This window comes from Oncorhynchus masou, chromosome 13, assembly GCF_036934945.1.
Source record: "Oncorhynchus masou masou isolate Uvic2021 chromosome 13, UVic_Omas_1.1, whole genome shotgun sequence".
NCBI lineage: Eukaryota > Metazoa > Chordata > Actinopteri > Salmoniformes > Salmonidae > Oncorhynchus > Oncorhynchus masou.
Window position 1 is genome coordinate 15,472,717 of NC_088224.1, and position 27,857 is coordinate 15,500,573.

The following is a 27,857-nucleotide window of genomic DNA, read 5'->3' on the forward strand; positions in this document are numbered from 1 at the left end:
ATTACAGTATTATATGTTTGAAGACATCCTCAAACTATTTTCCGTGTTTCATACTCGATGTAAATCATCATAATGGGTTGAACGGGGTATCATACAAATTAATCGAACTACAGTCAGTGAGGCACACAGGGCTATTCCTCGCTTTCCCATAATGCTTGCGCTTAGCCTGAAGCATTGTGGGATTGCAACATTAGGACGGAAAGTGTAGGGTAGGCTATCATGCAAAGAGAATGATCGCTGTTTAAACCTAAACAAATAATTTAGCTATCATATATCTTATCGATTTCTATTGCTCTTGAAGATAATTTTCAAGGTAATGTGACTTCTAAACTCTTCTTTCTCTTATCAACGCTCCAAAAGAGGTTAAACAAGGCGGCCAGGAAGTGACCAACCTTTCTCAAACGCGGATTCTCGAGTCGGTGGCAAAGACAGAGAAACATGGCTTTTACAGACCCCACAGGCTCAAGTCACAAGTTTTTAAAGGATGCATCGCTACTGTATCAAGACATTTGTCCGGAGCAGTCACGTTTTCTCATGTAAGCGCTCTCTTTATTACATAGAACGGAATAGCTACGTCTCGTTCATATTTGATGGTGTAATGATCATATAGTGACACTAGGTGGCAGAGTAGCACAGTGCAATTCATTTAAAATTGTGTAACTTTACGATATTCAATATCGTGCCAAGTTAATTTGTTCCGTTTTTGTATTGTTCTTTTCACAATGTTTTTTTTTTAGAACCAATGTAATTTGTATAGTTATTGTTGTCTTGAAACAATGTCATGCATTTTGTAACTACATATCCAACAGGACACACATTAGCCATGGATACGCTACACACGCAAGCACGGGTTTTCCAATGTACAGAGGTAGTCCCTAACCAGGCCTGCTTTGTCTAATACAATTTTTTAAAGTTAGCATGCTCCTATCCTGTATGTTTGCATATATCAATTCGAATAGCAGGCAGCCTTAATGAGCTAACCCAGCCGCCAGAAACTGTGCCGTACCATCTCAAATCGAATTTTATTTGTCACCTACACATGGTTAGCAGATGTTAATGCGAGTGTAGCGAAATGCTTGTGCTTCTAGTTCCGACAATGCAGTAATAATCAACAAGTAATCTAACTAACAATTCCAAAACTAATTTCTTATACACCGTGTAAGGGGATAAAGAATATGTACATAAAGATATGAATGAGTGATGGTGCAGAGCAGCATAGGCAAGATACAGTAGATGGTATCTTACAGTATATACATATGAGATGAGTATGTAAACAAAGTGGCATAGTTAAAGTTGCTAGTGATACATGTATTACATAAGGATGCAGTAGATGATATAGAGTACAGTATATACGTATACATATGAGATGAATAATGTAGGGTATGTAAACATTATATTAGGTAGCATTGTTTAAAGTGGCTAGTGATATATTTTACATTTCCCATCAATTCCCATTATTAAAGTGGCTGGAGTTGAGTCAGTGTGTTGGCAGCAGCCACTCAATGTTAGTGGTTGCTGTTTAACAGTCTGATGGCCTTGAGATATAAGCTGTTTTTCAGTCTCTCGGTCCCAGCTTTGATGCATCTGTACTGACCTCGCCTTCTGGATGATAGCGGGGTGAACAGGCAGTGGCTCGGGTGGGTGTTGTCCTTGATGATCTTTATGGCCTTCCTGTGACATCGGGTGGTGTAGGTGTCCTGGAGGGCAGGTAGTTTGCCCCCGGTGATGCGTTGTGCAGACCTCACTACCCTCTGGAGAGCCTTACGGTTGTGGGCGGAGCAGTTGCACGACCAGGGGTGATACAGCCCGCCAGGATGCTCTCGATTGTGGATCTGTAGAAGTTTGAGTGCTTTTGGTGACAAGCCGAATTTCTTCAGCCTCCTGAGGTTGAAGAGGCGCTGCTGCGCCTTCTTCACGATGCTGTCTGTGTGAGTGGACCAATTCAGTTTGTCTGTGATGTGTATGCCGAGGAACTTAAAACTTACTACCCTCTCCACTACTGTTCCATCGATGTGGATAGGGGAGTGTTCCCTCTGCTGTTTCCTGAAGTCCACAATCATCTCCTTAGTTTTGTTGACGTTGAGTGTGAGGTTATTTTCCTGACACCACACTCCGAGGGCCCTTACCTCCTCCCTGTAGGCCGTCTCGTTGTTGTTGGTAATCAAGCCTACCACTGTTGTGTCGTCCGCAAACTTGATGATTGATTTGGAGGCGTGCGTGGCCGCGCAGTCGTGGGTGAACAGGGAGTACAGGAGAGGGCTCAGAACGCACCCTTGTGGGGCCCCAGTGTTGAGGATCAGCGGGGTGGAGATGTTGTTGCCTACCCTCACCACCTGGGGGCGGCCCGTCAGGAAGTCCGGTACCCAGTTGCACAGGACGGGGTCGAGACCCAGGGTCTCGAGCTTGATGATTAGCTTGGAGGGTACTATGGTGTTAAGTGCCGAGCTGTAGTCGATGAACAGCATTCTCACGTAGGTTTTCCTCTTGTCCAGATGGGTTAGGGCAGTGTGCAGTGTGGTTGAGATTGCGTTGTCTGTGGACCTATTTGGGCGGTAAGCAAATTGGAGCGGGTCTAGGGTGTCAGGTAGGGTGGAGGTGATATGGTCCTTGACTAGTCTCTCAAAGCACTTCATGATTACGGAAGTGAGTGCTATGGGGCGGTAGTCGTTTACCTTAGCTTTCTTGGGAACAGGAACAATGGTGGCCCTCTTGAAGCATGTGGGAACAGCAGACTGGTATAGGGATTGATTGAATATGTCCGTAAACACACCAGCCAGCTGGTCTGCGCATGCTCTGAGGGCGCGGCTGGGGATGCCGTCTGGGCCTGCAGCCTTGCGAGGGTTAACACGTTTAAATGTTTTACTTACCTCGGCTGCAGTGAAGGAGAGACCGCATGTTTTTGTTGCAGGCTGTGTCAGTGGCACTGTATTGTCCTCAAAGCGGGCAAAAAAGTTATTTAGTCTGCCTGGGAGCAAGACATCCTGGTCCGTGACTGGGCTGGATTTCGTCTTGTAGTCCGTGATTGACTGTCGACCCTGCCACATACCTCTTGTGTCAGAGCCATTGAATTGAGATTCTACTTTGTCTCTATACTGACGCTTAGCTTGTTTGATAGCCTTACGGAGGGAATAGCTGCACTGTTTGTATTCAGTCATGTTACCAGTCACCTTGCCCTGATTAAAAGCAGTGGTTCGCGCTTTCAGTTTCACGCGAATGCTGCCATCAATCCACGGTTTCTGGTTAGGGAATGTTTTAATCGTTGCTATGGGAACGACATCTTCAATGCACGTTCTAATGAACTCGCACACCGAATCAGCGTATTCGTCAATGTTATTGTCTGACGCAATACGAAACATGTCCCGGTCCACGTGATGGAAGCAGTCTTGAAATGTGGAATCAGCTTGGTCGGACCAGCGTTGGACATCTTGGTGCTTCTGACTATCTGCTCGCCATCCTGAGCCCCCCGGGAAATCAATGCCATGACATTGCTAAGAGCTCGCTGCTCCGGAGCTCGAAGCTGATAGACTGGCACCATTGTAGTGGTCTGTCACTCAATAATTTGTGGTACAAATCCAATGCATGTCACTATATTAGGATTTTCATGCTTCATATCCAAGAAGGAAAAACGTAATTGCTTTCATACAGGAATGGCTTGAAATGTGAAGATGACAATCTATTTTCATAATGAGACAGATGTATTGGTTTTCTATCCAAAGTTGAAAAGGAAATGTGGTGCTCTATTAAATAAACACACTATACCAGCAACATGGACAGTGTGACGGTATACAGGAGCAGTGGCATCTAGTGGTTAAAACGTGGTATGTTCACACTACTTTATGGTAAATAATGCAAGGGACTTCAATGATACACTTCTCTGAACAGTGGTTCATTTTTTTTTTTTTTTTTAACTCTCCAGATTCACAGGGAATTACATTACGTAGTATGGGGAAGCAATACTACAAGCCACAGCATCATACGACTTGTCAAACAGAGAACTGACACTGGTTGTTGGGGTGGGATTGGGATGTGGGGGGTCTGTTGGTGGCATTTTACATTTTGGGGGGGGATTCCTTTGTCTTACTCATTGGTAGGAAGAAGTTTTGTTGAAATCGGATGTTGGGTACAATTTTTATCGAATATCTGAATCCTATAAATTAAAATGGCTAATTTGTCTGCAATCAATTAGCTTAATTTCTCAGTGATCTAATTATATTTTAACAAAATAAATCAGGAATGCTAATCATATCTGTTACGATGTACAGAAATGATTTCAGAACCGTCTGAGATGATGAGATGATAGCCTAGTGGTTAGAGCACTGGACTAGTAACCGAAAGGTTGCAAGATTGAATCCCTGAGCTAACAAGATAAAAATCTGTCGTAACAAGGCAGTTAACCCACTGTTCCTAGACCAGTTAACCCACTGTTCCTAGGCCATCATTGAAAATAAGAATTGACCTAGTTAAATAAAGGTAAAATAAAAATAGAGACCCACTAATCAAAACAGGAACTCATTCCATTTTCATCACCTTTTTGATTTCACAGAATGATGATGGCATTATACTGTAGTTTGAGAAAGTCACGTGTAATTTCTGGAGCAATCCTCTAAGCCACTGGCTGCTGTAGTGTGGACTGTGTTTGAGTTGGGCCTGGGCCAGTAACCTCTGAATCCCTTGGTCTGTTTTTCCTCTCACTCACCTGAGCCAGAACATTTGTGGTAGAATTTTAAAATGGAAATGAAAACAAAAGGCCCGGTCGGGATGGATTTAAGGATGGATTTACGGATGGATTTAAGGATCGTTACTTTTAGGCTACCCGTTAAGGGTTTATCCAGATTTTTGAGTCTCTCTGTGGAAAGAACCGATTCATGGGAAATGTGTTGAACAGATCCTACTGATATCACAGCTGTCCAAGCCTGGAGGGTTATATATGTTGAATAGATAATTTAAGACATTCAAGGGGAACTCCACCAAAAACAATGTCTAATTCATTTTATTTAAAAAATCTGATTGGACCTTTTATTTTTTGAAAGGATAATAGATTCTCCTTATGTGTATCTATTAAACGGATAGGGAAGATGTAGCACAGAAATAACCATGATGTGAACCCCGCACTCTGACAATATATAGACCAGGGATACTTAACTCTTATGCCAAGAGCTCCGGAGCCTGCTGCTTTTCTGTTCTAACTTATTGCACCCACCTGGTGTCCCATGTCTAAATCAGTCCCTGATTAGAGGAAAACAATAAAAAATGCAGTGGAACTGGCTTGGAGGTCCAGAGTGGAGTTTAAGGGATATAGGATATAGACTGAGAACTATAGTTGTGGTTGGTGTTACCCATTGAGCCACACTCAAGCACAGACGATTTGACCTTTCTTACATGTGAAGTCTCAATTGTGTGTTCGGCTACTCATTGGTAACATATCTTGTTATAGGTTACATGAGGAACAAAACACAGAAACAAATGTTATGTGTACTAGCTGTCACGAGAGTAAGGAGAAAAGGATCCTCAACAAAGCAACTTGGTGGCATGTCCTGTAAGGATGTGTAGAATACAGCCATTCTATCATCTTATTTATCCACGGAGCAGTCATCCTGCATACCGTACTTAAGGTTCCCTGAAGTTCCTCCTTGCTGTTTGTGTCTCCACTTATGGTTTCAGCCATGCGTCACTGGAGTGTTTGTTTCCAGTGTTCGTGTCATTACTCATATTTCCTGTAAAGCCACTGAGGGAGGTATGTGGGCTATGACAGGCCGAGGCCAGGCTGACCAAAGCAGCTCGTTAGACCGTCACAGGCATAGCGCCGAGGCACTTTGGTGTCACTGTCGATGACTTCTCTCCCCACCACCCTTCCCCCTCCAACCCTCACCTGCCCATCTCATTGGTCAGTGTCACCACCTCCAACCCTCATCTGCCCATCTCATTGGTCAGTGTCACCCCCTCCCTTCTCTCACTCCTTGACCGTGAGGGATTGCGCCTCTCCCAGCTTCCCCTGCCTGCCACGACCCATAACATGAGACCCAGACTGCTGCCCTACACCGTGCAATCTCCAGTTGTGGGCCTTGCCATCTGTAGAGCCACCAGGGGGTGTTGGGGGGGCTTGCCCCCATCCCTCACCCTCTTTTCCCCTGCCACCCTAGCCAAGCTGTTGCATTGGACCATCTGCGTTATTATTTCTGAGGTTTGGTTAGTAAACAGGGCGTTGCTCTCTCTCCTCCACACTCTGATTGTATCAAATGTCCATAGAGGCCCAGAGACAGAGCCTTGCTGATTTCCAGACTTTAAACTCTTTGTTGATAGCATCTGGCCTAAAGTGGGCTCTGCCCTGCTCTAACTGGGTAGTAGGGGCCACTGTTTATCTTCCACTAAGTATGCATTTAAAGGAGATTCATGTGAAGAATGTTAATTAGATTAGCACGGCAGAGAGCCCCACCTTTCTGTATCTCCAGGGGCTCATCTGGAGAGTGGGATGGGATGAGCCTCTACATTGAGCCTCTACCAGGCAGACAATCAATCAAATGTATTTATAACACCTTTCGTACATCAGCTGATATCTCAAAGTACTGTACAGAAACCCAGCCTAAAACCCCAAACATCAAGCAATGCAGGTGTAGAAGTGGCAAGGAAAAACTCCCTAGAAAGGCAGGAACCGAGAGATAAACCTAGAGAGGAACCAGGCTCTGTGGGGTGGCCAGTCCTCTTCTGGCTGTGCCGGGTGGAGATTATAACAGAACATGGCCAAGATGTTCAAATGTTCATAAATGACCAGCATGGTCAAATAATAATAATCACATTGGTTGTCGAGGGTGCAACAGGTCAGCATCTCAGGAGTAAATGTCAGTCGGTTTTTCCTTAGCCGATCATTCATAGTTAGAGACAGCAGGTGCGGAAGAGAGAGAGAGAGAGAGTCGAAAACAGCAGGTCTGGGACAAGGTAGCACGTACGGTGAACAGGTCAGGGTTCCATAGCCGCAGGCATAACAGTTAACTGGAACAGCAGCACGGCCAGGTGGACTGTGGACAGCAAGGAGTCATCAGGCCAGGTAGTCCTGAGGCATGGTCCCAGGACTCAGGTCCTCCGGGAGGGGAGAGAGAATTACAGGAAGCATAGTTAAATTCACACCGGAGAAGACATGAGAAATACTCCAGATATAGCAGTTTGACCCAAGCCCCCCGACAAACTATTGCAGCATAAATACTGGAAGCTGAGACAGGAGGGATTGGGGGTTTGGTGACTAAATGGGGCCATTTGGAAGTGTTTGTATTAACTGGAGTGATTGGTAGTTATGTGAATTAGGTCACTGCTGTTGATCTCACTTCTGAAGGTTTTCAGATGTTACATTCTGGTTAATAGATGATCGACCCAAAGTTAAAAGAAGTCAGAAGTTGATCATGTTTTCTAGAAAAGTGTAAATGCTCCTCTGTATTGTTTGAATGATCAAATGTCAATTCATTATGTGAACAAGCTGGTTAGTCCAACAGAGGAGTATGAGGAATCACCTTGTTCAACTGTAGGAAGACTATTCTGTCGCCTAGTTGTTCTCATCCTGCGCTTTTCCTGCATCTCACTGCCACTTGTTCCCAAAGTCTTCTTCCCCCCCTCATCACCCCCGGTTTGTTTCACTACCCTTCCCCTCTAGCCTAATCTAAATGCTTCAATACAGCCTGTAGTTTGGAGACATTACTGAGACTTGACCATGAGTCAGGCTGTCCAACATCAGATTTCAGTTCCAAAGTCCCATCTCTCTATAGCCACGGTGTGTTACTAGCAAACCGCTGTCAGTGTCTCCGTGACAGTCCTTCAGCAGGTCAGCGTGAGATTAAAGCCCCAAGCGAGGCCCCCTATCCCATCTCTCTATAGCCACGGTGTGTTACTAGCAAACCGCTGTCAGTGTCTCCGTGACAGTCCTTCAGCAGGTCAGCGTGAGATTAAAGCCCCAAGCGAGGCCCCTATCCCATCTCTCTATAGCCACGGTGTGTTACTAGCAAACCGCTGTCAGTGTCTCCGTGACAGTCCTTCAGCAGGTCAGCGTGAGATTAAAGCCCCAAGCGAGGCCCCCTATCCCATCTCTCTATAGCCACGGTATGTTACTAGCAAACCGCTGTCAGTGTCTCCGTGACAGTCCTTCAGCAGATCAGCGTGAGATTAAAGCCCCAAGCGAGGCCCCCTATCCCATCTCTCTATAGCCACGGTGTGTTACTAGCAAACCGCTGTCAGTGTCTCCGTGACAGTCCTTCAGCAGGTCAGCGTGAGATTAAAGCCCCAAGCGAGGCCCCCTATCCCATCTCTCTATAGCCACGGTGTGTTACTAGCAAACCGCTGTCAGTGTCTCCGTGACAGTCCTTCAGCAGGTCAGCGTGAGATTAAAGCCCCAAGCGAGGCCCCCTATCCCATCTCTCTATAGCCACGGTGTGTTACTAGCAAACCGCTGTCAGTGTCTCCGTGACAGTCCTTCAGCAGGTCAGCGTGAGATTAAAGCCCCAAGCGAGGCCCCCTATCCCATCTCTCTATAGCCACGGTGTGTTACTAGCAAACCGCTGTCAGTGTCTCCGTGACAGTCCTTCAGCAGGTCAGCGTGAGATTAAAGCCCCAAGCGAGGCCCCCTATCCCGTCTCTCTATAGCCACGGTGTGTTACTAGCAAACCGCTGTCAGTGTCTCCGTGACAGTCCTTTGGCAGGTCAGCGTGAGATTAAAGCCCCAAGCGAGGCCCCCTATCCCATCTCTCGCCGCTGCACGTGCCGCCCTGTTTGTTTGCCTGACTGCAAATATCATGAGTCACTTTTGGCGTAGTGTACTGTGGCTAATTGTAGCGTGACTTAGGAAAGGCCTAGTCAACTGTTTATCCAAAATAAGAGGCAGACAGTAGAGACAAAGCCCAGACTACAGGGAGGTGGGAAGCCCTGTATTGTAGATATATCCTTGTTTGCTTTTCTCCCAGATTTGTTCCGCCAAACGTTGGAAGCCCTTGGCAAACTTTTTCCACAATAGCAAATGTCCCTTAGCAGTGTGGTTGGAGTTAGACATACTTGTTAAATGTTAATTGTGTTTACATTTTCAACACTGAATAAGAGTGTTTAGTAAGAATGTTTCAAGAGTATCAAAACGCACCTCGAGTCTTGCTTCAGTTTACAGATGAATCAACATTAACTTACAAATTCAGCTTTGGCAGAATTTTTGAAAAGTAAACCTCACCTTCAAACTCCGCATTGACGCCCCTCAAGGTGTTGTGAAAGAAAAACAACCCAAAACACTAACTCCAAGCTATGGGAGTCTCCCCAGATCAAACACTGTTCTATCTAAGCAGATAAATAATGAAGTGACAGCTGTTTTACAACAAAAACCTAACTTTTCTTCTGTGTTTTTGTTTCTCAGGGGGAGACACCAGAGAATGAAAGGTAAGAAGTAGCTATAACCTTGGCAAAATCATTTTGTCAGTTATAATTTAGGCTAGTTTATTTCTCTTGCATTTATCCTATGTTCATCACACCTATTGCTTAAGCACAGTATGAGAATGCACATACAACATGGTGCTGTAGGCACGAGGCATGAGGGAAGAAATAAGGGAAGAAAACACTATAATCCCATGTTAATTACACTGGTGGGTACTGGTAGCTGTCCCCATCAGAGAGAGAGAGACACACACTCTCGGTACTGCACAGTTATTTACTATTTCATAGTCATGATCCCCTGGACTCAATATATTTAATTTGACACTCAACTCTATCCCAAATGTTTATTTTGTGTTAAATGTGACGACGGCCTCGGCACTGTTATATTTTGTGTTAAATGTGACGACGGCCTCAGCACTGTTATATTTTGTGTTAAATGTGACGACGGCCTCGGCACTGTTATATTTTGTGTTAAATGTGACGACGGCCTCAGCACTGTTATATTTTGTGTTAAATGTGACGACGTCCTCAGCACTGTTATATTTTGTGTTAAATGTGACGACGGCCTCCGCACTGTTATATTTTGTGTTAAATGTGACGACGGCCTCGGCACTGTTATATTTTGTGTTAAATGTGACGACGGCCTCGGCACTGTTATATTTTGTGTTAAATGTGACGACGGCCTCGGCACTGTTATATTTTGTGTTAAATGTGACGACGGCCTCGGCACTGTTATATTTTGTGTTAAATGTGACGACGGCCTCGGCACTGTTATATTTTGTGTTAAATGTGACGACGGCCTCGGCACTGTTATATTTTGTGTTAAATGTGACGACGGCCTCGGCACTGTTATATTTTGTGTTAAATGTGACGACGGCCTCGGCACTGTTATATTTTGTGTTAAATGTGACGACGGCCTCGGCACTGTTATATTTTGTGTTAAATGTGACGACGGCCTCGGCACTGTTATATTTTGTGTTAAATGTGACGACGGCCTCGGCACTGTTATATTTTGTGTTAAATGTGACGACGGCCTCGGCACTGTTATATTTTGTGTTAAATGTGACGACGGCCTCGGCACTGTTATATTTTGTGTTAAATGTGACGACGGCCTCGGCACTGTTATATTTTGTGTTAAATGTGACGACGGCCTCAGCACTGTTATATTTTGTGTTAAATGTGACGACGGCCTCGGCACTGTTATATTTTGTGTTAAATGTGACGACGGCCTCGGCACTGTTATATTTTGTACATTTCCCTTTACCTTAGTTCACATGTTTTTTTCATCTGACCTCACCTCCACCCTCATACTCCACTTGACTGTCCCATAAACGCATACATTACTTCACATCCCTCAATGTGTACTTTATTCTTCCTTGTGCTTGACCTCTCCTCTCCCAGCTCCAGCCAAGTTCCAGCCCATCCCTGAAGAAGAGCTCTGTCCCTTCTGTTTCCAGTGGCGTCGCCCAGACAACCACCGCATGCGTCTGCATCCCAAGCGGCGTGCGTCGGTGAGGGTGCAGAGCGTGTTGCGGAGGGAGGGCAAGGGCAAGAAGCTCAGCCTGGCTCAGATGGACATCTTACGGAGGTTCAGGGGCTCCTCATCAGCTCTGGTGAGACTTGTATTCATTTGTGCAAAATGTAACAAAAATGTTGCTACAGGGGAAAAAAAATTGGCACAAAAACAAGTGTTTCTTATTGGACAAGTTCAGGTGGCCCCTCCCCGCTTTGGTCCCTTTTTTCTGTTAGTCTTTGGTCATATTCACTAAAAACTTATCTAGTGTATTGACAAGATCGTTAAGTAACCGCGCTAACAATGGAAATACATGTCCTCACAGATGGAAGGCAGGCGGGAGGAGGCGAGATCAGGTGGGACCACTCCAGCCAATGAGAGTGCAGATGCATGCGTGGACAATGGGCACAACTCTTGTTGTTTTTTTGCCACGCGCGTTCACTTATCAGTGCATTCGTAACAACCTAACCATTACAAAACTTATATTCGATCAACTAAGCAAATTAACATTTACATTTTTTGTTGACCAAATACGACACTCATTAACCTCCATACAAAAATCGTGGTCTTAATTTCGGTCGGCGTAAACCCTCTCATTTCACCTCTTCCTCTCTGATATGTGCCTGGTTTCTACCTCTGCCGTTTCCATCCACTTCACTGATAAGCCAGTTCAGATAAGGAAACTACACTACATGACCAAAAGTATGTGGACACCTGCTCGTCTAACATCTAATTTCAAAATCATGAGCATTAATGTGGAGTTGGTCTCCTCTTTGCTGCTATAACAGCCTCCACTGTTCTGGGAAGGCTTTCCACTAGATGTTGGAACATTGCTGCTATAACAGCTTCCACTGTTCTGGGAAGGCTTTCCACTAGATGTTGGAACATTGTTGTGGGGGCTTTCTTCCATTCAGCTACAAGAGCGTTAGTGAGGTCGGGCACTGATGTTGGGTCCTGGCTCGTAGTCGGCGTTCCAATTAATCCCAAAGGTGTTCGATGGGGTTGAGGACAGGGCTCTGTGCAGGCCAGTCAGGTTCTTCCACACCGATCTCGACAAACCATTTCTGTATGGACCTCGCTTTGTGCCTGGGGCTTTGTCATGCTGAAACAGGAAGGGGCCTTCCCCAAACTGTTGCCACAAAGTTGGAAGCACAGATTCATCTAGAATGTCCTTATACAGTATGCTGTAGCGTTAAGATTTCCCTTCACAAGAACTAAGGGGCCTAGCTCGAAACATGAAAAACAGGCCCAGACAAATTATTCCTCATCCACCAATTTTACAGTTCGCACTATGCATTGGGGCAGTTAGGGTTCTCCTGGCATCCGCCAAACCCAGATTTCTCCATCGGACTGCCAGATAGTGAAGCGTGATTCATCACTCCAGAGAACATGTTCCAATGCTCCAGAGTCCAATGGTGGCGAGCTTTACATCACACCAGCCGATGCTTGATATTGCGCATGGTGATCTTAGGCTTGTGTGTGGCTGCTCGGCCATGGAAACCCATCTCATGAAGCTCCCGATGAACAGTTCTTGTGCTGACCTTGCTTCCAGAGGCAGTTTGGAACTCTGTAGTGAGTGTTGCAACCGAGGACAGACAATTTTTATGCACTTCAGCACTCTGTGGTCTCGTTCTGTGAGCTTGTGTGGCCTACCACTTTGCAGCTGAGCCTTTGTTTCTCCTAGACGTTTCCACTTCACAATAACAGCACTTACAGTTGACCGGGGCAGTACTAGCAGGGCAGACATTTGACGAACTGACATGTTGGAAAGGGCTCACAGGGCTCTTCAGTAAGGCCATTCTACTGCCAATGTTTTCCTATGGAGATTGCACGACTGTGCTTGCATGACACCTGTCAGCAACAGGTGTGGCTGAAATGGCAGAATCCACACATTTTTATGGGGTGTCCACATACTTTTGTGTATATATAGTGTATGTCAAGAGTAGCGTGGTCAGAGGGCAGTTTTCTCCATCAGGGACACAGAATCAGGAAAGTACCATTTTGATTTGACAAGACCCTCTAGATATCGGAGCTGAAAATGGCTTAATGAAGACTCATATCGGGCGAAACTGCCTCATTGAAAATCTCTGGCATCATCTAATGCACACTGGCAGCGTCCCATACTGGCAGCGTCCCATACTGGCAGCGTCCCATACTGGCAGCGTCCCATACCTTTTTTGGGTATGCGAAAATGAAAAGTTTTATAGTAAGTGAAATTTTGAAAATGTAGTGTGCTTTAAATTCCACGATGTCATATTCATTCAGGCTTTTCATCTCGTAGAATTTGCTGCGCACTACTGAGGAAGAGAATCATGTTTTCACAACAACGTGTTTGACAACAGCTGTTAATAGCTGTTTGTATGTAGTATGATAAGCACACAGTACGTTTCAGTACATAGTAGGCAAGACAGATTTTGGTCACTGCCAGTGTGTTCAAGTCAGATTGGGTATTCCCCTTTCCTGTACAGTGTCCAGCTATTCCCCTTCCAAACCACTAGTCTCCCATCAACTTTGTAGAGGGAAACCCTCGTGCGAGCGAACAGATTGCGATGTCAATAAATCAATCACAATTAATAAAGCCTTTCTTTGTAACTGCAGTGCTTCTACACGGTCTTGTTTGGTATGCAGCTCTGGACCCGTAGAGACTCAGTCCTCTCTCTGGTCAGGCTCACTGAGGAACAGGTCTTGTTTGGTATGTAGCTCTGGACCCGTAGAGACTCAGTCCTCTCTCTGGTCAGGCTCACAGAGGAACAGGTCTTGTTTGGTATGCAGCTCTGGACCCGTAGAGACTCAGTCCTCACTCTGGTCAGGCTCACTGAGGAACAGGTCTTGTTTGGTATGCAGCTCTGGACCCATAGAGACTCAGTCCTCTCTGGTCAGGCTCACAGAGGAACAGGTCTTGTTTGGTATGCAGCTCTGGACCCGTAGAGACTCAGTCCTCACTCTGGTCAGGCTCACTGAGGAACAGGTCTTGTTTGGTATGCAGCTCTGGACCCATAGAGACTCAGTCCTCTCTGGTCAGGCTCACAGAGGAACAGGTCTTGTTTGGTATGCAGCTCTGGACCCGTAGAGACTCAGTCCTCTCTCTGGTCAGGCTCACTGAGGAACAGGTCTTGTTTGGTATGCAGCTCTGGACCCGTAGAGACTCAGTCCTCTCTCTGGTCAGGCTCACAGAGGAACAGGTCTTTGTTTGGTATGTAGCTCTGGACCCGTAGAGACTCAGTCCTCACTCTGGTCAGGCTCACTGAGGAACAGGTCTTGTTTGGTATGCAGCTCTGGACCCGTAGAGACTCAGTCCTCTCTCTGGTCAGGCTCACAGAGGAACAGGTCTTGTTTGGTATGTAGCTCTGGACCCGTAGAGACTCAGTCCTCTCTCTGGTCAGGCTCACAGAGGAATCCCTATGCAGCCAGGGTCAGGTTGTGATAGGTCAGCTAGATGACGATCACAGAGGAACAGAAAGCATTTGGTTAGTGGAGACCGAGAGGGACAAAGCCAAAGGAGATTAACTCTTAGGTTACGTCAGAGTCAAACACAAGTAGTTTGACGAGAGAGTAGTTATTTTGGCCAATTCGGTTGTAAAAGTTACACAAGTGGAAATTATACCGCTAGATATCTGTATTGCTTTATCTATGTCGGTAGTTTTTTAGGACCATGGACCTCTCCTGAAGTGTGGTTTACTTCACTTCAAATGTGCGTTAGTTTCATCCAGAGAAAGCGCTGTTTATTTGAACAGTACTAGAGCAAGTGGCTTCATTATCAGTATGAATTCATTGTTCCTCTGGATGAGCTTCCTGAACATAAGAACTCTATTGTGTAGACGTCTAAGTTTTCCCTCCTTTCGTCTGACTTGTAAGTGAATCCTCTTTAGCTGCATTTTTCGCAGAGATATTTTTACCGTTCAACTTCGAGATCCCTGGTCACTCGGCCAGACATAAAGTAGCAGTGAATAGCAGAGCTCTACAAGCTGTACGTGCGAGGCCCCCATAGACATGCGTGGTTGTGAGTGTACTGAATAACCTTTAAAGCAGATGAGGCACTCTGAAGATAATTGGAAGAATCCTCTCTCTCCTTTCTCGCTCTTCTCTCCCTCTCCTGCTATTTGTCAACACCTTCTAGTGGAAGCTGCCGATGAGACTGAGACAAGAAGATTAGATTTATCACCCTCTCTCTTACTCCACAACCCCCCTCCCTCCCTGTCATTCTTTGCCAACAGAAGTCTTTCGCTCAGGAAGAGGGTGATAAATAATGTAAGGAGAGCGAGATGAAGGGTCACAGATCCCAGCATTAAGAGGGCTTTGTTTTTATGTCTCATTTCTGTTTGGAAATTTAGGATTAGTGGAGATGTTTCCTAGGTCTATATGGCTGTTGAGTAGGACTTGGTTAGTGGCATTCACTAGGCCATTTGGACAGTAAATGTAGGAAGTCTTTTAGTATAATGAAGTTATAGATCTTTTTTCTAGTTACAGCTTCTGTATAGTGTTGAGAGAATGCCCTTTTAGAGTTCTTGTGGTTACACACACACACAGGCTACATTATATTCAGTTATATGTAGCCTGTTTACTCATGTATTTTTATCTCCTGGTGTAAAGCCCCTTGATTGTATATCACTCCACATTAGTTGCCCCCATGTTTCAAGAGGAAGATGAATGAGTTTCCCATAGCTTAATTCTGTCTGATGTGAAGCTCGTGGCTCTTTTTTTTTAATCAGGTGTATCTATGCAACCGGTGCAGAGAGATAAGGAAATGTTTGCTACGGTCCGTGCCACTGTGAATCTTTTACTCCTGTAGATGTGTAATATTTGGATGGTGAAACTTTCATCCAGCCAATCAGAAAAGCAAGGTGAAGCACGTCATGGATTCTTATACTTACTTGTCCTGCAAAAAAATCTTAATTTGTATACGATTTTGCAAGCAGTAGGCATTTATAGATAAATGTGTGGTGGAGCATACCGTCAAAAGGATTTGGCAATCAGAAGGCATTTATAGATAAATGTGTGGTGGAGCATACCGTCAAAAGGATTTGGCAATCAGAAGGCATTTATAGATAAATGTGTGGTGGAGCATACCGTCAAAAGGATTTGGCAATCAGAAGGCATTTATAGATAAATGTGTGGTGGAGCATACCGGCAAAAGGATTTGGCAATCAGAAGGCATTTATAGATAAATGTGTGGTGGAGCATACCGGCAAAAGGATTTGGCAATCAGAAGGCATTTATAGATAAATGTGTGGTGGAGCATACCGGCAAAAGGATTTGGCAATCAGAAGGCATTTATAGATAAATGTGTGGTGGAGCATACCGGCAAAAGGATTTGGCAATCAGAAGGCATTTATAGATAAATGTGTGGTGGAGCATACCGGCAAAAGGATTTGGCAATCAGAAGGCATTTATAGATAAATGTGTGGTGGAGCATACCGGCAAAAGGATTTGGCAATCAGAAGGCATTTATAGATAAATGTGTGGTGGAGCATACCGGCAAAAGGATTTGGCAATCAGAAGGCATTTATAGATAAATGTGTGGTGGAGCATACCGGCAAAAGGATTTGGCAATCAGAAGGCATTTATAGATAAATGTGTGGTGGAGCATACCGGCAAAAGGATTTGGCAATCAGAAGGCATTTATAGATAAATGTGTGGTGGAGCATACCGGCAAAAGGATTTGGCAATCAGAAGGCATTTATAGATAAATGTGTGGTGGAGCATACCGGCAAAAGGATTTGGCAATCAGAAGGCATTTATAGATAAATGTGTGGTGGAGCATACCGGCAAAAGGATTTGGCAATCAGAAGGCATTTATAGATAAATGTGTGGTGGAGCATACCGGCAAAAGGATTTGGCAATCAGAAGGCATTTATAGATAAATGTGTGGTGGAGCATACCGGCAAAAGGATTTGGCAATCAGAAGGCATTTATAGATAAATGTGTGGTGGAGCATACCGGCAAAAGGATTTGGCAATCAGAAGGCATTTATAGATAAATGTGTGGTGGAGCATACCGGCAAAAGGATTTGGCAATCAGAAGGCATTTATAGATAAATGTGTGGTGGAGCATACCGTCAAAAGGATTTGGCAATCAGAAGGCATTTATAGATAAATGTGTGGTGGAGCATACCGGCAAAAGGATTTGGCAATCAGAAGGCATTTATAGATAAATGTGTGGTGGAGCATACCGGCAAAAGGATTTGGCAATCAGAAGGCATTTATAGATAAATGTGTGGTGGAGCATACCGGCAAAAGGATTTGGCAATCAGAATTTATTTGAAAAACACTTTTAATCATATGTTGTTGCAATAAAGACAAAAGGAAAAATCCACCTGTCGAGCAGATAAATATGTTGATGTTTTGAACATTTCATCTATAGCTGTCGATTCCATTACACGCTGCAAGGATTTAGTTTTTCATTGATGCTTACCTGGGTCAATGGAACCTGGCTGCTGTGTCACTTGTTTCCCCGTCGCACGAGACGTTAGAGAAGTGCAACATAAGGCTTTGACACCCGGAGAGGGTGGAAACAGCAAGATGACACCGGGAGATGGCAGGGTGACTGCTTTCGGGGCGTTTTAGATGGACAGTACGTTGTTGAAGCACCTTTGGCAGCGATTACTGCATTGACTCTTCTTGGGTATGATGCTACAAGCTTGGCACACCTGTGTTTGGGGAATTTATTTCATTCTTCTCTGCCAGATCCTCTCAAGCTCTGTCAGGTTGAATGGGGAGTGTTGCTGCACAGCTATTTTCATATCTTTCCAGAACTGTTCTATCGGGTTAAAGTCCAGGCTCTGGCTGGGCCACTCAAGGACATTCAGAAACATGTACCGAAGTCACTATTTGCTCTGACATGCACTGTCAAATACCTTATATAGACAGGTGTGTTCCTTTCCAAATTATGTCAATCAATTGAATTTACCATAGGTGGACTCCAAGTTTTAGAAACATCTCAAGGATGATCAATGGAAACAGGATGCACCTGAGTTAAGTTTCGAGTCTCATAGCAAAGAATAAGGCTATAACGTAACCAAATGTGAGAAAATGCAAGGGGTCTGAATACTTTCCGAATGCACTGTATGGCATGCCAACCAGATACCCCTCTGCCCCCACTCTGGCATGCCAACCAGGTACCCCTCTGCCCCCACTCTGGCATGCCAACCAGATACCCTAAATGACTTAAATGTAAATGTACCCCTCTGCCCCCACTCTGGCATGCCAACCAGGTACCCCTCTGCCCCCACTCTGGCATGCCAACCAGGTACCCCTCTGCCCCCACTCTGGCATGCCAACCAGATACCCCTCTGCCCCCACTCTGGCATGCCAACCAGGTACCCCTCTGCCCCCACTCTGGCATGCCAACCAGGTACCCTAAATGACTTAAATGTAAATGTAAATGTACCCCTCTGCCCCCACTCTGGCATGCCAACCAGGTACCCCTCTGCCCCCACTCTGGCATGCCAACCAGGTACCCCTCTGCCCCCACTCTGGCATGCCAACCAGCAGTTAGTGTGCAGCCCATCTCTCTTCTCCCTCTCTTCCCACTGCATCATTACAACAAACTATGATGTGGCAGTATTGTAGAACACAACAGCATATGTATGATGTGGCAGTATTATAGAACACAACAGCATATGTATGATATGGCAGTATTATAGAACACAACAGCATATGTATGATGTGGCAGTATTGTAGAACACAACAGCATATGTATGATGTGGCAGTATTATAGAACACAACAGCATATGTATGATGTGGCAGTATTGTAGAACACAACAGCATATGTATGATGTGGCAGTATTGTAGAACACAACAGCATATGTATGATGTGGCAGTATTGTAGAACACAACAGCATATGTATGATGTTGCAGTAGAAGGGCATCCAGGAGGGTGGGCATGTTGTTTGAGCCCCTTCCTACATCACAACAGATTCTGTCAATGCCCTTCTACTGTCTGCCTCCAACATGGCTCCCTATATCCTCTACATAATGCACTCATTTTGACACCGGTGCAATTTTAAGGACCCAGACTCCATCCTGTATCCATTCAACACGTGCCACTCTGACCACTTGTCATTACCTCTGGAAATGAAAACCTCATGACGTCCAAATCTGGATAAAGCCAGCCCGTTATGCCTCTGTCAGCATCCTCAAGGGCAATGATGCCTGTTGGAGCCCCAGAGACAAGGTCAGCACAGCAACCAGCCTGGCCTGGGGTAGCACAGGGAGGGCTGGGGGAGAGAGAGAGGGATGTTAGGTAGAGAGAATAAGAGGATTAGTATTTATGGAGCACGGCCAATGTTTTTATTTTACTAGGCAAGTCCGTTAAGAACAAATTCTTATTTTCAATGCCGGCCTAGGAACAGTGGGTTAACTGCCTTGTTCTGGGGCAAAACGACAGATTTGTACCTTGTCAGCTTGGGGATTCGATCTAGCAACCTTTCGGTTGCTAGTCCAACGCTCCTACAACTAGAATACCTGCCGCCCCAATTAATAGAGAACAAAAAGGCCATCTGCAGGATTATGTGTGTTTGTCAGCATGCATGTGTTTAAAGTGCTTCTCTGTGTAGGTGTGTTTTCCTGTATATGTATCAGTGTGCATAATGTGGCTTATATTTGTGGTCCGGTGTGTGTGGCTGTCGGTCATTGAGTTTGTAGGGACATTTACTCAATGTGTGTGCAACTTGCCAGAGTGCCTGCGTTGGTGGAAAGTGTGAAACACCGGTAGCCTTGGGACCAGTCTACACTGTGGCTTCGTGGTTGATCAGAGTTCCTCTTCTACCCAGCCAGGTGACTGACAGACAGGTGTTGAGCTGTGGCTGGGGTCCTCTCAATACTGACTGAAGCCTCAGCACCCACAGTGACCAGTACCAGTCGACTGTGCATGACAATAATTCCCTAAACTCATCTGTGAACACTGACCAGAGCACTCATCAATTGTATTTTTTGTGTTTAGATCAAAGGAAAATAACTTGTGAAATATGCAAGGAGAACAGACATTTGCTTTTGACCCCTGTTCACATAGACAATATCTGTGGTATATTTTGTTGTTCTGGTCCCAGATCTGTTTGTGCTGTCAAAAAGACGTGGAACCAGGGTATTTTGCTGCTGATCGCATAATTTAAAGTCTAAAAGAGCCAGCAGGTGCTGTTGACATTTCAAGGCCTGATCGTCAGTCCAGAAGGATCTAGGCTATGTGCTATAAAGAAATTCCAAACTTGACCGGTCTCTCTGGAGGTCTGCTGCGGAGTAGGGTGAATTTACCCCCAAGATAGACTCTGATCTAATGGTTAAGGTTTGGATTGGGTGAGCTGATCCTAGACCTGTACGTAGGGGAAACTTTACCCAATAGCCCCTGTTGCTAGGGAATGGATGGGAAGGATTGTATGGGGCCACACGAGTTACCTCTCATCACCACTGTAACCTGACACTGGAGTTAATAGACGTTGAGCTCATTTCATCACAAGGCCTCTTTGATTGTTTATATACTGTGCATAGATTGCACCTGCAGTTCAGCCAAGTTATTGGTCATGAATTGATTACTTTTCTCTTGGCATGATTTTTTTTCCACACAAGTGATGGACAAACATTCTGGGAAGGTGAAAAGGGTTTACTTTTGGTCTTCATTTGGTGGCTCGAGGAGATTGACATTTGCAGTGGTCAACTTTCAGTCATAAATTGGTGACCTTTGTCTAGTCACGTTTTTGTTCATGCTCAATGATGAAGGGTTCATCTTTTTGGTCTTTTATTGACGCTTCTGTGTGGTTTTGTTTGCCCTTCAAATTCTTGGCCTGCCCATATTGGGTGCTATATATTCTGATCCCTGGCAAACTATCAGATGTCTAGTCCCCTCAGTCTACATACCCAGTCTACATGCTGCTAGCTAGACCGCTCTAGGTCTGTACCCCTGTAGCCAGAATCAACAGAATACAATGAGCTGATGAACGGCCCCTCTGGCCTCTCACCCTCAGCCAGTGTCTCACATGTAGGTACTCGGCACACAGACGACACATAGATTAGGGGTCAATTAGATAGATGATGATGATTGGGCAAGATTTTATTTGAGTCAGTATCATGATTCTCGTCACTATTCGACAAACGTTTAGGCCTAATTGATAGGTCTTTCCGAAGGAGGGTTAGTGTGTTGTCTTTATTCTCATGGTGGATTTATGATTTGGTAAAAGGTAGAGCTAAGTTTGAGGAGGGAGATAAAAGCCTAGCTGTTCTCTTTAACAATTGTTCATACCAGACCAAGTGCAAATCATCACTGGGCAAAATAAACTTTTCTTTGGCGCCGTCATGACACACTAGATAGAGGATTGTATCGCCTGCCAGCTGAGGATGTTAACCTATCCACCACAGGTACCTGGGCACCCTAAACACGCCCACCCCCTTGGCCGCTCTCTGTCATCGGGCTCTCAAACTCCTTAATGAGTTGAAATGTAGGATGAAAGGGAGACTTCAGGATGTTGGCAATGAGGCCCTTTATCTACTTCCTCAGTCAGATGAACTGGTGGATACCTTTTGTCTCTGTGTGCAGTTTACCCCAAAATCCAGAAACTCCCAAGTGATTCCAAACATTGAAACTAGTTCAGTGGAGTTTTCCTCTCCCTTTCTCGCTCTCTCCCTGTAGCACTGTACTGAAACAGCTGCAGAAAATAGGTCATGAGACCTGTGAGGTTGCTGGATGCAGGCCTCTCACAAAGCCTCATCAAAGATTATCTTCACAAATGCAGAGGTGCATCAATGGTGCACCAGCTATGTTCAACATCACTATCAACGACCTACTAGCCTAACACTATGACGGTATCCATATAGTGTTTCTATTCCTTTTAAATTGATTGAACGAATATGGTCAAAATAGTAATTTTTCTGTCGGGAGTCCCCTGCCTATGATGATATATGAAAATGACACCCCTTATTGTTGTGCGTTTTAGGGCATTTCAACATTGACCAACTTCCATATATGGCCTTACCAAACCCGGCTAAATGCTTTCAGGTTATCCAAGAGTTTCGCTCTGTTTTCATAGTGTTTTTTTCCCCAGCACTTTAATCCAGAGTTTTCCTCGAGGGTGTATATATGGATATATATGGCTGTTGCCAGTGACAACAGTCAACCCATCTACAGGCTCCACCCCCTTCCACCCCTCCTGTTGATCGATTGGCTGGCTAGCTGTTGGGCTCCGGATGGACTCGACCTCTGTGCTTCTCTCTGCTTTATAAGGCTGGACACGCAGGGCTCAGTAGTAAACATTCTCACTCAGGTAATCACTGGTTCAGTGAAACTCTACTCTGCCAAGTCAAATCTCAGCAGCAACATGGCTACCTTTGTATCGGTGAGTTGTTCCACAGCATCAGCATTCAGCACTGTCAACAGCCTGACTTGGAGTCTTATGACACTGCGTGGTTTGTTTCGGAACATCTATGGATGCATGCAGTTTTCCTTAGGTAAATGAATTTGTGTCGGTATCAGAGGGTTTGGGATGTCATTAGGCATGTGCTTGTCAGTGATGATGAAATTATGCATTACCAAAGCCATACAGTACATCTGTTAGGTCTAGATTGCATTGCATTTTGTTTACTTGCACACTATTTGCTGTAGAAGCACAACAAGAGGACATACTTGAAAGTCCATATTACACACACAGGCTGTTTTGGAACCTAGATATAGGATAGATGCAGAGAGAAACTGAGTTTAGTAAGCCAATGTTTTCCTCCTGAGACAAGTCTTAGAAGTAATTGTCTGCTGTGAGAAGGGGGGTGGGGGGTGACTGAGTCGGGCCTCTGGTTGCCTGCGTCACTCAGGTTATATGAGCGCCTTCTCCTTTTAGCCCTCTGTCACAGAGTAGCTTCTCTGGCCTCTCACCCTGGCCCCTCTGGCCTCTCACCCTGGCCCCTCGGTTCTCTCACCCTGGCCCCTCTGGTCTCTCACCCTGGCCCCTCTGGCCTCTCACCCTGGCCCCTCTGGCCTCTCACCCTGGCCCCTCTGGCCTCTCACCCTGGCCCCTCTGGCCTCTCACCCTGGCCCCTCTGGCCCCTCACCCTGGCCCCTCTGGCCCCTCACCCTGGCCCCTCTGGCCTCTCACCCTGGCCCCTCTGTCCCCTCACCCTGGCCCCTCTGGCCTCTCACCCTGTCCCCTCTGGCCTCTCACCCTGGCCCCTCTTGCCGCTCACCCTGGCCGCTCACCCTGGCCGCTCACCCTGGGCTCTCTGGCCTCTCACCCTGGCCCCTCTGGCCTCTCACCCTGGTCCCACACTTTGGCCTCTCACCCTGGCCCCTCTGGCCTCTCACCCTGGCCCCTCTGGCCTCTCACCCTGGCCCCTCTGGCCTCTCACCCTGGCCTCTCACTCTGGCCCCTCTGGCCTCTCACCCTGGCCCCTCTGCACTCAGGTCTCAGGGGACATTTTGTTAGTTCAATCGATGGGATGGACAGAATGGGGCAGTCTGCAGGTGAACCACCCAGGCTCTGAAAGTGCATTGGATTGCACTTCATCTGTAGTTGTATGGAATATTGATGTGATTCTGTGTATCTGGGAAAGGGTTATAGCTAGACATCTGGGGCTGTGTAGCTGCTGAAAATAGGCTAAGCCCAATAACCTGTCAAAACACAATCATGATCGTCATCCTGTTTCTATTGACGTGTGAATGGAAAAAGAGTGGTCTGGATGTGTGTTTTCAGAACAGGGAGACCGGGTTTGTGTGCTCCTGGTGCCCAGGGAGTTAATCTAGGAGTTAATGTATATACTGTATTAAGACCCAATCACTGGACACTTTCATAAATGGATCACTAGTCACTTTAAACGATTCCACTTTGAATAATACCACATTAATAGTGTTTACATATCTTATAGTACTCATATCACATGTATATACTGTATTTTATACAATCTACTGCACCTTGCCTCTGCCGCTCAGCCATCGCTCATCCATATACTGATATGTACATATTCTCATTCACCCCTTTAGATGTGTGTGTATTAGGTAGTTGTTGGGAATTGTTAGATATTACTGAACGGTTGGAACAAGCTCAAGCATTTCACTACACTCGCATTAACAGCTGCTAACCATGTGTATGTGACCAATAACATTTGATTTAATCTTGGAGACACGTTGTGTCCTCGTGTCATCTCCACATGAGAATCATGTTCCCTGTGTGAATCCACCTGTAAATAGAGACATCATTACTTCTAATTTACTCCACTTCTCCTCTCGCCATCCCAGGTGGCTACATGCTACGCCTGTAACAGCACGTCCAAGCATAACGGCGTCAACAGGAACTTCATAGCCACTCTCTCCAAGAGCCACTGCACCCCCTGGAGCGCAGGCAAACACAAGACTCCCCAGTCCGGCAACAGAACCAACGCCTCCAAAGACAAGACGCCCTGCAGTACGCCAAGGTAAACAAACCATACCAGGCCACCGGTACCTCAAATGTTACCCATTTTTACTTCTATTGGCTACATCTCGCTTAGCTGAAAATCTGCATTTTAAGGGACTTCTTGAGATGTGAGGGCAATAGATGGTATCACTCAACTGATGGCCACTGTGTGGTCACTGAACACAGTGATTTAGAAACAATTGATTTCAATCTTGGAGGTGTTTCCTGATGAATTACGCATTTGTTTAATGATGTTTGTCTCCCATGAGACACTGTAGAAGCCTATTTCACTTACTCAAAATCCCCAAATTAATTTAACTCAAGGAATCTGTAATTAATTTTGAAGTTTTCGCCAATTATGTTTTAGTTGAGAAATTGTACATCTAAGTAAGCTGTTTTGGTGCACTATTTCTCAAAACTCTGATGTAAACAAAGTGGGAGCTGCTGGGCAGGTCTGTCTCACTGTCGATGCTATTGGATAGAGAGTAATCACCGCCGCTGTTCACCCCATGTTAGTGGACAAATGAACATCGTCACATCAAAACCCAACTTTCATTTACCTGTTGGGACGCACAGATGTTCCAAACTCCATTTTAGACGAGACTGATTTTATGAGGAAGATTATCCTATTTACATTAGTCAATTTTGACACTAGAATAACTGTTTCTGACTCATATTGATGCCACACAGGCTGTTTTCAAAGAATGTGTTGCTTTTTAAAGGCAGTCGCTCTTTAATCAGTGTCAGCTTGTAGATTCTGACATTTATCCTGTATTTTCAGGTCAACCTCAAAGTCCCCCGGTTCCTCCTCGGCCTCAAAGCCCGCAGATGTGAAGAAGTTGGCCTTCTCCCGCCTCAAGAGGTTCATCATGCTGGAGGACAACCAAAAGACCAAGACCAAGGGAGGACTCAAAGACTTCCTCTCCTCCCTCTGAATGACTGACACTGGGCTCCGTTGCATGGGCCCAAGAGTCGGCCATGACACGAAACTGAACCAGTCTTTCTCTGGCCTGCTTAGAATTCAGAATGGTCCTACTGGAATTCAGAACAACAAGGCGATAGGGGGGAGGAGTCAGCTGTCAGTCAATGAGCGCCACAGCGCCACCTGTTGAGAGAATTAAAGGGGCATGTTTTTTTTCTTCTTCACATGCCACCCCTCAACTGCCCCTGAGGTCCCCCTTCCGTAGAACTGTCCAAACTGGGAATGGTCGCACATCACTCAGGAATTCCACTGTCCCAACTGAATGGTGGGATTGGCATCGGATGGCAAAGCTCACCCCTCTCTTCCATGGCCTTTATGATGAGGCAAGCAAAATAAATTGTTTGGAGTTATAGGATGTTTTGATTGAGAGGGTGATTTTTATTTGTTACAATCACATTTATGATACATATGACTTTGTTAATGCTTGAGTTTCATACTTTATTACTTGGTTGTTGTCCTCTGTTTTATTTTGGGGGACTCCACAGGGCATGTCTTCTTGAAACTCTCCCTCTTGTTAGATCACCAGCCAGGTAGGGCTGTTCATTTGTTACTTATCTTATGATCACTGTGCCAAACACGTTTGTTTACTGGTGGTTTTGAGAATCATATTTGGGTGAATCGGACACATCAACTGTTTATAATGAAATAGGCGATGGGCCTGAAACTTGTGATGCGATTAAACTACTTTTTTTTTTTTTATACAATAGTTCTGTTTCTTGTTATTGATGGTTTTCATTTTTTACCTGTTAGTAAGTACATATTCACAATACTATTAGACTGCATGTTGTAATGGCTGCTTTGATCCAACACAATTTATAACAAAGAATTTCTTTGGTTGTAATTAATCCAATGTGTGGGTCTGTATCATTGCATACAATCCTGAATTACCTCACATTTATATTCCTTCTACACTTTGCTTCTCTGAAATAAACTTTTTCCTTTTAAATATTACTGTGTTGAATGACAGAACTCATGAAGATACAGTGCCTTCTGAAAGTATTCAGACCCCTTGACATTTTCCACATTGTTAGGTTACAGCCTTACTCTAAAATGGATACATTTGTTTTTTTCCCTAGTCAATCTACACACAATATCCCATAATGACAAAGCAAAAACAGGTTGACATTTTTTTCTACTTTAATAAAATAAATAAAAAAACATCACATTTACAAAAGAATTCAGACTCTGTACTGAGTACTTTGAAGGCCCTTTGGCAGCAATTACAGCCTTGAGTCTTGGTTATGATGCTACAAGCTTGGTACACCTGTATTTGTGGAGTTTCTCCCATCCTTCTCTGCATATCTTCTCAAGCTCTGTCAGGTTGGATGGGGAGCGTCGCTGCACAGCTATTTTCAGGTCTCTCCGAAGATGTTCTATTGGGTTCAAGTCCGGGCTCTGGCTGGGCCACTCAAGGACATTGAGACTTGTCCCGAAGCCACTCCTGTGTTGTCTTTGCTGTGTGCTTAGTGTCATTTTCCTTTTGGAAGGTGAATCTTCGCCCCAGTCTGAGGTCCTAAGCACTCTTGAGCAGGTTTTCATCAAGGATCTCTGTACATTGCTCTGTTCATCTTTCCCTTGATCCTGACTAGCCTCATAGTCCCTGCCGCTGAAAAACATCCCCACACCATGATGCTGCCACCACCATGCTTCACCGTAGGGATGGTGCCAGGTTTCCTCTATAGACGGGACGCTTGGCATTCAGGCCAAAGTGTTCCGTCTTGGTTTCATCAGACCAGAGAATTTTGTTTCTCATGGTCTGAGAGTCCTTTGGGTGCCTTTTGGCAAACTCAAAGCGGGCTGTTGTGCCTTTTTACTGAGGAGTGGCTTCCGTCTGGCCACTTTACCATAAAGGCCTGATTGGTGGAGTGCTGCAGAGATGGTTGTCCTTCTGGAAGGTTCTCCCATCTCCATAGAGGAAGTCTAGAGCTCTGTCAGACCATCAGGTTCTTCTCCCCTGATTGCTCAGTTTGGCCAGGTGGCCAGCTGTAGGAAGAGTCTTGGTGGTTCCAAACTTCCATTTAAGAATGATGGAGGCCACTGTGTTCTTGGGGATCTTGAATGCTGCAGAAGTTCTTGGTACCCTTCACCAGATCAGTTTTTTGACACTACTGTGGTGGAGGTCTGCGGACAATTCCTTTGACCAAATACTTATTTTCCACCATAATTTGCAAATAAATTCATAAAAAATCATACAATGTGATTTTCTGGATTTTTTTCTCATTTTGTCTGTCATCGTTGAAGTGTACCTATGATTAAAATTACAGGCCTCTCATCTTTTTAAGTGGGAGAACTTGCACAATTGGTGGCTGACGAAATACTTTTTTGCCCCACTGTATAGTTAGGTTTGTACTTTTCCAAATCATGTCCAATCAATTGAATTTCTCACAGGTGGACTCCAATCAAGTTGTAGAAACATCTCAAGGATGATCAATGGAAACAGCATTCACCTGAGCTCATTTTCGAGTCTCACAGCAAAGGGTCTAAAAACTTATGCAAATAAGGTATGTTTTTTTATGTTGAATAGATATGCAACGATTCTTTTTGAGTTTTTTTCAAAATATTTTTTTTATCCATTTTAGTTTCCGAAAGGCACGAAGTCGACTGTCAGT

The 27,857-nt window shown here is 45.1% G+C and overlaps 1 protein-coding gene across 3 annotated transcripts; it reads left to right on the forward strand.

Moving 5' to 3' along the window:
• Window positions 1-178: 178 nt before the first annotated feature.
• LOC135551782 (UPF0711 protein C18orf21 homolog) lies at window positions 179-26,199 on the forward strand. Of its 3 annotated transcripts, XM_064983005.1 has the most exons (6): window positions 179-209; window positions 361-536; window positions 9,374-9,396; window positions 10,792-11,003; window positions 24,110-24,285; window positions 25,048-26,199. In XM_064983005.1, exons 2-6 carry the CDS (start codon window positions 439-441, stop codon window positions 25,199-25,201), a joined length of 663 nt encoding a protein of 220 aa, XP_064839077.1. In that variant the 5' UTR covers window positions 179-209; window positions 361-438; the 3' UTR covers window positions 25,202-26,199. The 3 variants fall into 3 exon arrangements, with proteins under 3 accessions (XP_064839077.1, XP_064839076.1, XP_064839078.1); XM_064983004.1 differs by having other exon boundaries at window positions 181-536; XM_064983006.1 differs by lacking the exon at window positions 361-536 and having other exon boundaries at window positions 181-313.
• Window positions 26,200-27,857: the final 1,658 nt, after the last annotated feature.

Coding starts and splice junctions, on each gene's coding strand:
- LOC135551782 (XM_064983005.1), top strand. CDS start 439: ATGGCTTTTACAGACCCCACAGGCTCAAGTCACAAGTTTTTAAAGGAT. Junction 9,397..10,791: donor GAGACACCAGAGAATGAAAG/GTAAGAAGTAGC, acceptor CTCCTCTCCCAG/CTCCAGCCAAGTTCCAGCCC. Junction 24,286..25,047: donor ACGCCCTGCAGTACGCCAAG/GTAAACAAACCA, acceptor CTGTATTTTCAG/GTCAACCTCAAAGTCCCCCG.